This window comes from Camellia sinensis, chromosome 1 (genome assembly GCF_055761805.1).
Source record: "Camellia sinensis isolate YWXY chromosome 1, ASM5576180v1, whole genome shotgun sequence".
In the NCBI taxonomy this organism is placed as follows: domain Eukaryota; kingdom Viridiplantae; phylum Streptophyta; class Magnoliopsida; order Ericales; family Theaceae; genus Camellia; species Camellia sinensis.
The window spans coordinates 207,886,116-207,896,592 of NC_138961.1; the positions used below are offsets into that span (position 1 = coordinate 207,886,116).

At 31.4% G+C, this 10,477-nt stretch overlaps 2 protein-coding genes across 2 annotated transcripts; one reads left to right on the forward strand and one right to left on the reverse strand.

The window, feature by feature from the left end:
- Positions 1-1,572: 1,572 nt before the first annotated feature.
- On the forward strand, positions 1,573-3,317 carry LOC114277161 (transcription factor bHLH93). The gene is made up of 4 exons (XM_028219017.2): positions 1,573-2,258; positions 2,458-2,631; positions 2,733-2,900; positions 3,003-3,317. Exons 1-4 carry the CDS (start codon positions 1,626-1,628, stop codon positions 3,078-3,080), a joined length of 1,053 nt encoding a protein of 350 aa, XP_028074818.2. The 5' UTR covers positions 1,573-1,625; the 3' UTR covers positions 3,081-3,317.
- Positions 3,318-6,117: 2,800 nt separating this feature from the next.
- On the reverse strand, positions 6,118-8,796 carry LOC114277183 (uncharacterized). Its single transcript, XM_028219045.2, has 2 exons — positions 7,648-8,796; positions 6,118-7,037 (listed from the first exon to the last, which is right to left on the reverse strand). Exons 1-2 carry the CDS (start codon positions 8,686-8,688, stop codon positions 6,291-6,293), a joined length of 1,788 nt encoding a protein of 595 aa, XP_028074846.2. The 5' UTR covers positions 8,689-8,796; the 3' UTR covers positions 6,118-6,290.
- Positions 8,797-10,477: the final 1,681 nt, after the last annotated feature.

The following is a 10,477-nucleotide window of genomic DNA, read 5'->3' on the forward strand; positions in this document are numbered from 1 at the left end:
TGTTTTGGAAAAAATTGTTAATATTAAATAATAATCATAATAACAAAAATAATAATAATAAAAAATCAGTACATGTTTGAATTTATAAATTTTTTACTAATATTTTACTTTTTAATTCTATTTAGATCATTTGATATTATATTTTCATGTAAAATATGAAGAAATTTTAGTATCATTAATCAGCAAAATTGAGAAAACATAAAAAATTGAAAATTGAAAAACATATTTAAAAAAAAAAAAAACCAACGAAAGTGGTTCTTGTTTAGAATTTTGACATCATACCTTGATTATTAAAGTACCATGTAAAATATTAAAGTTTATAAAATATAATGTAAAGAAAAAAAAGTGTATGAAGATAATATGTGAATTTGTGAGATGTAACACAAATCTCTATTTTAAAAATGCATGTGCTTTCCTCTATCTAAATTCGAACAAATGCATATAACTTTAAGATTCAACCAAAATTATCCACAGTGATTTGATTCATAATGAACAATTATAAATATTATATATATTAGTATAGAAGCAGATACATGAAATAAAAAATAATAATTTTTTTTGTTCTTTCAATCATCATTAATGTAAAAAATAAAGAGAAGATTATATATATAAGAAGAGAGACTGTTTGTTTATATTTATATAGAACTCTTGAAAGTAGATATATTATTTTTGAGTATTCAACTCCAAAAATAAAAAGATAGTTGATTTATATGGAACTCTTCATGACTTTTAAAAAATATAATAGATTTGAAATGATAAAGTTAAGATTTAAAAAAAAATAGAAAATATGACAGGATTTTCATTCTTTCATAATAGTAGTAGATGATTATATTATTGTTAACCCATTCCCCCTAGTTTGCTATAAAAGAATGGTTTGCAAGTATATTAATGAATAACAACTAAAATTAACACAAAAATTGTGTTTAGTTCTATTGATTTACATACTTGTAACCTTGGAATATTGTTTTATTGTCCTCTCTATTTCTTTTGTGAACTATTTTATATTTCGATATATTTTAATTAACAACTTTCTATCGGATATACAATATACTAAGACTCGTGCTTTCCCATCAAAACTCCCTTTGTAGGAAAGGGGAAAACCAACCTAACCATACGTCTGATAATCACAACTAACAAAATGATACATTATTTATATATAAAAAAAAAACCTCTATATTTTTCTATGCTTTGTAATTAGGAAAGTGAGAAGGCTAATTAATCAACCTCACAGCCAGAGATTAGGGCATTGAGATATGGGACCCAACACAGCATGAGAGAGAGAGTGAGAGAGAGAGAGGATTAGTCTTACTTTAGCAAAATATAAATGAGGGGTCATACATAAAATGTACAGAGAACCTGTGTCCTTTTCAATTAGGACAGATTTGTGGGTCAAAGCTTTCGAATATAGGACCCAAATAGTAGTCTGTCTGATTGAAAATTTCGGTGAAAAAAACTAAAAAATAATGCAGGCGGAGAGAGAGAGAGAGGGGCAAAAAGCAGATTCCATTTCAATCTTATGCTCTGGGTGCTATTACGTAAAACATGCCATAATACATACTATAATGCATTTTATTATTGAACAAACTTTTTATGTTTGCTTATTATATAATCCCTCAACTTTATTTATGCGACTTCATACCATTAAACATCACCCCACACACACACACACACAGATGGACTTCACTCAACATGGTCTCCTAGACGAATTACTATCTCCAGAAAGGGACACTAATTGGACCAACTTTCCTACGGGAGAGAATGACTTCTTCTCCAATGGGTGGATGTTTGAATCTTTTGATCATGAGAGCCAAGTTTTCTTTACTTCTCCAAATCCAAATCCAAATCCAAACCCAAATCCGCCATTTTTAGGAGTCACCTCACCAACAGATCTCAATGAACTCTACCCTTTTTTTGATGGCATCACAGAACCACCAGAGCTTGATTCATCATCATATCACTATAACCATGGCACAACTCACTCATCAATGGTGGAAGATGGAGACTACGGCTTTGTTGGACTTACCAATGATCTCCACAGTTTGGAGGAAACAATAAATTGCTGCAAAGTTGAGATACAAATGGAATCTACTGTTAATAATATCACACAATCCAACATAGTTTTGTGTGGGGAGAAAAAGAATAGAGTTAAGAAGGCCGAGCGGCAGCCCTCGAAGAATCTCATGGCAGAAAGAAGGCGAAGGAAGCGTGTAAACGACCGCCTTTTGATGCTCAGATCAATTGTCCCTAAGATAAGCAAGGTGATTGATCATTTGTGACTCACATACATTTGTTGAATCCTATTTCATTAATTTGATTAATGTCTAATTTTTATTTTTATTTTCAGACATCACAATCACAAAAATAAAAAATAAAAAATAAAAAAAAGGGTAGTTGGTTCTATTGATTTCAATTACTTGTTTTGTGTTGAATTAAAAATAGGAATGTTTTCATGAGCAGATGGACAGGACATCAATACTAGGAGATACAATAGGCTATATGAAAGAGCTCTTGGAAAAAGTAAAAACCTTGCAAGAAGAAGATGATACACAAGCCAGTATGAATCAAGTGAATTTAATGGATAGTTGCAAGGAACTAAAGCCAAATGAGCCACTAGTGAGGAATTCACCAAAGGTATATAATACAATTTTTTAAGTTTTCATAAATACATACAAATCAAGATAGTTGCCTTATGTAAACTCAAATACCCAGTTCCTAAAATCGAATTTTTCCAGTTCAATGTAGAAAGGACAAACACAGAAACACGGATTGAGATTCGTTGTGCAGCAAAACCAGGACTGTTGTTATCAACAATTAATTCACTAGAATCACTCGGCATCAACGTTCAACAATGTGTCATAAGTTGTTTTAATGATTTTTCAATGCAAGGTTCTTGTTCGGAGGTACTTTATGTTTGATCAATTTTCTTCACATGATATTCTTCATAAAGTATGCTTCAAATCATTTATTAATGTGCTCTTTAATTATTCTCCGAATGGAGCCAGGGTCAAATGGTGATAAGTTCTGAAGACATAAAACAAGCATTATACAGAAATGCAGGTTATGGAGGTCTATGTCTCTAGGAGGAGCATTGGAAAATAAATCTAGACAACTTTATTATTATTATTATTTTTTTTTTTTGTGAAGCCTTGGTAGATGTATTTTAATTTTGATGTCAGCTCTTCACAGAATTTTGCAAGTGAGAGAAGCTGCAATAATGTTGTATTTCAAGTATTGTTTATCCAATAGGTCCATGATCCACTCCACAACCTAAAATGTATTTTCTATTGATTAATGCAAGGGCCAATTATTCCCCTTCATACTAAAGCTTTATATATATATATATATATATGTATATTAAGGTTGTGGTTGGATTTATAGATTTGAAATGAAAGAATTTGACATTCTTCGAGGAGAATAGCTCAAATTTATATTAATTTGATAGTTAGAATTTGAGAGTTTTGTCAATTAGTAGTTATCTGAAATCCTTTATTTCAAGGGTTCTAGTTCTTCAAAGATCATAATAAAATACTTCTATTTTATCTTTCAATAATCTTTTCGCTTAATTTCTCAATCCATCTATAATAGTTTAATTTCCTATATATTTACAAAATTCAATCTTGAAACCCTTTATTTGTAAGTTCAAATTAATGGCGGAGAATGTTTTTGGTACCTACCCATGACAAAGGAATCAGCACGTTTGTTTCCAGTTTTTTGAAAATACGTTTTAGAAAATTCTACTTTTTTGCTTTCTATATATATTTTTTTATTTTTACTGAAATTTTTTAATATTTTAAGTAATTTTTTTTTTAATTTTTAGACACACCTAACATAAATACACTTAAAGGGCATGTTTGATTCACAAGACTAATAGTGAAGTATTAATAATCTTATTAAATTAGTGTGGTATTCATTATCCAATTGGATTAATAATCCCACCACTACCCCATTACTAATAATCCTACAAATTTGTTAGATTAATTATTCATTGGATTAATAATCCTAAACCAAAATGTTAAAACAAACATAGGATAATTGGGCTCACGGATTAATAATCTCAATCCCATGCTCTAATCCACCCAATCAAACATGCCAAAAAAGTATAATTTTCGTGAAACAAATCTTTAAAAAAATCACTAAATATCAAAAATACAAAAAAAATACAAATTCAGTATATTTTTCATATTTTTGTGTATTTATTAATTTTTAAAATATTTTTTCACAAATATTTTATTTTTTAGATACATCTAAGTAAGGTGCATCTAAAAAAGTAAAAAAAATGCTTAAAATTTAAAAAATATTCACTAAAAATACAAAAAACAAAAAACTTAATTTTTAAAAAACTGAATTCAGAAAACTGAAACCAAACAGGCTGAATGTTTTTTGGAATATATGCACATAATTAGTGATTGATACCAACAAACTAATATGTATATATGTATTATCATTAATGAAGTACACAAAAATAAAAACACCAGTACTGAGAATTTAACTAGAAAGGCCAATAGAAGCACAGTAGCTTGGTTATCTCTAGCATGTATCTTGAAACAAATAATATTTATCTCAAATGGTCTTTCTATATATTCTTTCTTGAACAATCTTAAGGAAGCTAACTAGCCAGCTCGTTTGAGAAGAGTTAAAGTGGGTTTTTTTTGACTATTTTAGTCACCAAAGACAAAATATGTTATTTTAACCACAAAAAACAAAACATCACATCTAACCCATAATCATTACACTCTTCTCTCACAAAAAAATCAAAAAATCTTTCCCAAACCAAACTTTTTAGCCCAGGCTAAAATAGTCAAAAAATACAAAAAGTCAACCCACTTCCCAAACCAACAACACATATATAACTGCAACATCTTTGTAAAAAAAAAAAAAAAACCAACAAATAAGAAAACTAAATTAACAAACAAAAACAAAAACTTGAAATTTTCAGCATTCTATCCTGATTTTAATTAGGTAGAGCAAGAGATGACCTCTCAAGACCCTTCTCTTTTTTGTTTTTTGGTAATTGACTCAAAAATCTTAAAGGAGCCATAAAAAGTTTGAGTTTGAATGGAAAAACCCATGGAAGGTGATGTACCATTGCTCCATTCAAATTCCAGAATATTGGTTGTCCATCAATGCTCAAGGTGGAAGATCTTGGTTCACCAGAGAAGAATTTGGAGAAGAGGAAGAAAAGTTGTGAGGAAAAGATGGTCAATTCAGATCATGTAAGTGGAAATAGTTCAAACCACAAAAACTGGCACACCTCCTAGTACAAACCAAATACAGGCCGAGTAAGATATGCATCCAAGATTTGGTATCTATGATAAACAATACTACTCTGACCTTAATTAACCATACCTAAACTGGGGTTTCTAAATTTGAGGGACCAAATATTATCTTCGCTACAACTGTAAATGCCCATAATACAAATGACCTTTGCTTTCTCCTTGTTTATTGACTGGTCTCACATGTGGCTCTTAAAACGACTACAACTGGCCACTAATCGTGGTCGTTAAATTTTGCTGTGATAATAGGCAAAATCATTGTCAATTTCATCACATCATGACATGTCAAAACTGAGATAATTGCCTTAGTAGTTACCACCTGAAAGTATCTATGTTTGTCCCCTAAATGTTTAATCGTTTGGTTCTCAATTGATTTCTTTATAACAAGATAAGGTTTTAATTTTTTACACCAAAATCAGATGTGACCCAAACCAATTGTCAACAAAATGAAACAGGGACCTACTTGAATGAGGAGGGTACTAGATTTTATCATCACATCATGACTTCTTGTTCTTGAATCCTCTATAAATATTATACTACATTATTCATGAATGTAGCACAAGAATTACACAAGCCCAAACAGCAGCTATATTATCGAGATAAACCAATATATATATATATATATATATATATTTTTAAATTCTTAAGAAATAGTCTGTACAAGCAGACAATTAAACTTAAATGTTCAAATTAAGTTTGTTTTATATAGTCGACTTCGTCAAATTGTGTACCCATATAAATCTCTATCATGATTTCAGGCAGTTAAGATGGATCTAACTAAAACCAATAATGGTAGACAAACAATAAACAAATAGAACCTAAATAACAAATATGAATAGGCCAATAAAGAAATTGCCATAAGCAGGGCTTTCTAGATATTATTGAAGCAGTATTCTGAAGCAATACACAATTGCTAGAGTGTAGATCCAATATTTCAGCGGTTACAGATGCAGCTTCAATCATAATCAATTATCTCAATACATGCTGATACAATTCAATATAAGGAAAAGTGAGTTGTTAAGGTTCATCTTCACCTTCATCGTCATCCCTCTCAACATCATCATCATCATCATCAAAATTGAAGTAGTTACTCATAGAACTACCCTTCAAGTGTTGGAATTGATGGATAACATCATTTGCATCAGAAACCAGAGCACTTTTTGCAGCTTCAATAGCATCCTTTTTCTGGATATAGCTCTCCTTTCTATTCTCTTTCCCTGGAATGGATTTGGATGCGTGCGCAGATGCTGCCCTTCTCTTAGCTTCCCTGCAATGTAACTTATCAATATATTTCTCATGTAAGACTTTGTTTTTAATCTGCTTCAGAACCGGGGGGCTCACAATAGTTGCTCCATACGAGTTACCATGTCGTGAAACATGCTTCTTACTTGCTGAAGAAGATCTCTCACGGAATTCCTTAAGATACCCAGGTTTTCCTTTTTCACATTCTGGTGTGGAATGTATTTGGGTAGATGGATTAAAGGAGGACTCAAGAACAGAGAATAAATCAGCTTCATAATCTTGGTCTACATTATAATGCTTTTGTAGTAATTGTCGCACAGTCCTCTGTGCAAGATGACTCTTTTGTTTAAGGAAACTTGGCCTTCTAGTCTTTGACTCTGCAGAATTAAGCAATGTACTTGCCGAGAGTGAGAAGGATGACAAATTAGTTTTTCTAGACCTCAATCGGGTTCGAGTTTGAGGAGGTGTCAAGTGGTCAGCATGGACTTTATCAAAACAATCAAGTGCAGACTTTCCAGGCACCTACAACAGGTTTTGAAGTGGTAATGTCAATTCAAAATCACACCTCTTGGAATAGAATATTAAAGGTGAAAAACTACATTTTGATATTGTCAAGGTTAATAGACAGGTTTGCAGCTTATATCATTTTATAAAAGAAGATTATAGCATTAACAAAATGCAAATGTGTCTTCATACAGTTGAAAGTTTTGGGTTGGCTATGAAACATTGACACTTCAAAATGGGTACCGTACCCTTGTTGGACTTCATCGACAAAGGCAGAAGATGAACAATCATACCCTAACATGCGGCTAATCTTTTTTATTTTTTATTTTTTGTCATGGAAACTTTCATAAATATTTTACAATTGGTCTTGTACCCTTTAAAAGTGGTAAATATATAATCAAATGCAATAATCTATACTAAGAACCACAAGGTTGCACTAAGATAGCACCACAAGTACCAAGTTTCTTAAGAATACCAAAATTCAAAATCAGTGGGCGCATGAATTCTGCATATCCTCTTCCTTTTCTTTTTCTTTTTATTTTTTTAATGCCTAAGAAATTATTGAAACATTTATAACAATGAAACAAAGTCATTAAATACCAACAAAACTAAAAGAGTAACTCCTTACCAGCTTAGCAACCTTCTTCCAGAAATGGGGCGTTGGCTTCGCAGTAAAGTAAGCTCTCTGCAGTGCCGATTCTTGATCCTTAGTCCACCCATTAACTATTCCATGACCTACACCAACTTGATTTCTCTTCCTCTTAACCCCAATTACTTTCATTCTTTTATCAAAATCTCTCTCCTTCTTCTCTTCCCCGCCATCTATAACGCCCAGAGCCCCACAACTACGGGTCAACCTCTTTTCCAATTTGCCCCCAAACTTTTTACATGAATTAGCACCCTCTTTAGCTATTTCTACATCTGATGAATCCTCTTCATCAAAAATGGAAGCACTCTCGTTAAATCCAGTACACTTACCCTTGTTAGCCCCAGAGCTACGCATCGACCTCTTTTCCAATTTACCCCCAAATTGTTTACATGAATTAGTACCCAATTTAGCTCTTCCTACATCTGGGAAATCCTCTTTATCAAAAACTTGAATCGAAGCACTCTCGATAAACCCATTGCACTTATCCTTGTTAGTCTTCTTAGCACATTCATCAGCATTTCGCCTACTAGAACTACGCGTCACCTTCTTGTCAATTTTAGCCACAACTTGTTTACACAAATCGATGCCCAATTCAACCTTCCCCACATTCAAGAAACCCTTTTGCTTAGACATATTGAGACTTTTGTTATCAACAAATTCATCAGGAGTAATTTGATTACCGGAAAACCTCGGAGATCGTCGGAGACAAGCACCACCATTGAATGTCGCAGATCTTCTCGACCCAGTATTCAATTTCTCGGAAATCTTCTTCGACCCACATTTCGATTCTTCGAACTTGTTTGGAACTTCGTTTGGGATTTGTTTGTGGGTTTTCTTCAGATACCGCTCGTGTGATGAGGTGAGTGAGAGAGGATGGACGGAGTTGGCCCTCGATTTGGGGGAAGGGGTCTTCGGATCTTGTGGAGGCGAATGAAGCTTTGAAAGAAGCCTCGGAGATCTTCGGAGAGTGGGGGTGCTACTGTTGGGCTGTTCTCTGCTGATGGAGTTTCGTTGGGGCATTTTCACGAACACTTGGCCTTCTTCTTCGTCTTGCACGTTGACAGATGGCCTTGAGAGGGAAAAAACTGATTCAAAATAGTTTAGTTGCAGTCTTTGTTTGTAGCTACCCCCCTCAAAATTTAAAAAAAAAAAAAAAAGGGGGGGGGGGGGTGTAAATATGAATTACATTATGTCCTCAGTTTTCTAATTTCATAAAGTTTCTCTATTAATAAAATAAAAGAAATTAATGAAATATTTTTCTTGGATTTTTAAAATTTCTCTGTGACACATTGCTTTTTCTCTGTGAAACCAAATTTTTTTTATAAAATTTATTTGTGTTGAAATTACAATTTTTCTATAAAATTTATTTGTGTTGAAATTTCTTTGTAAAAATGTTATGAGACCCCAACTACGATAAAAATATTACATGTACTTTATCTTATAAAATCTTAATATTAGGAACCTTAAACTAAGGTCTCGTTTGGCAACCTTCTGTTTTGGCTAAAAATTCAAAAAGTCACTATAAGTTATTACATCACTTTCTCTATTTTTTTGTACATCTTTTTGTAAAAAAAGTCAAAAAAATTACTAAAATAGGTTGTTTCCAAACAAGGCCTAAAAATTCTGATAAATTATCAAGTCAATTAACAGTTTTTAATTATATTAAAAATATATTTCAATTAATAATTTAAATAATTTTATTATCATATAGGAAAGTAATTACAACTTTTTATTTTTTAGTTAATTCTATTAAATAAAAAGTATTAACAATGAAATATTTGTAATTTTCTAAGTCACATAAGATAATTTGTTTTTTAACCAAATCTTAAGAGTGTATTTGTAAATTACCTAAATAAAAAATTATTTAGTGTGTTTAGTTTTAATTTTCTGAATTCAATTTTTTAGAAATTGAAATTTTGTTTTTCATGTTTTTTTTATTTTATTTTTAGTGAATATTTTTTAAATTTAAATAATTTTTTTACTTTTTTATATGCATCTTACTTAAATATATTTAAATAATAAAATATTTGTGAAAAAATATTTTAAAAAATTAATAAATACAAAAAAAAATTACTAAACTTTCATATTTTTTTTTTATATTTTTAGTATTTAGTGAATATTTTAAAAAAAATTCACAAATATTATACTTTTTAAATATATTTATGTTATGTGTGTTTAAAAATTAAAAAAAATACTTTAAATATTTAAAAAATAAAAAAAATACTAAAAATAAAAAAAAATTTAAAAAATGAATTTTTAAAATAAATTGTTTTTCACACGTGTGTGTGTTTAAGCCTGTCATGGTAGGTGTTACAGGGTCAATTTTCGTTTCAAAAATTCCAGCCTGTAATGGCACTAAGTTGGACACTTAGTCTCAGCCAAGTATGAATACACACACACACACAGAGTGTTATAACAAGTAAGAATAGGCAGCAAGTAATTACAGGAAAAATCCCAACCTTTATTGATTGCACCAACAATACAAAGGATGCCTATGGAACTCTTACAAAACACTTAGTTGATTTTCGAGTTCCATGGCATCTGCCTAAATAGGCTTACAATCAGTTTCAACTTACAACCAGCATTACAAGGAAAGCATGCCAAGTGGCATGGCAGTTGACACCCCCAACTGCCTAGGGACTTAGGAACATTTCTGGAGCATAACTGCTCTTAACTGCTGCTATGTTTCAGGCTTGGTTCCAGGTGTCCAGACTTGCCTTGTCTTTGCCCATCATGGATAACTGCTGCCAACTGACATGCATAACTGCTAGTAACTGCCATGTTTGTTTGCCTCATCAAGTCAGCCACG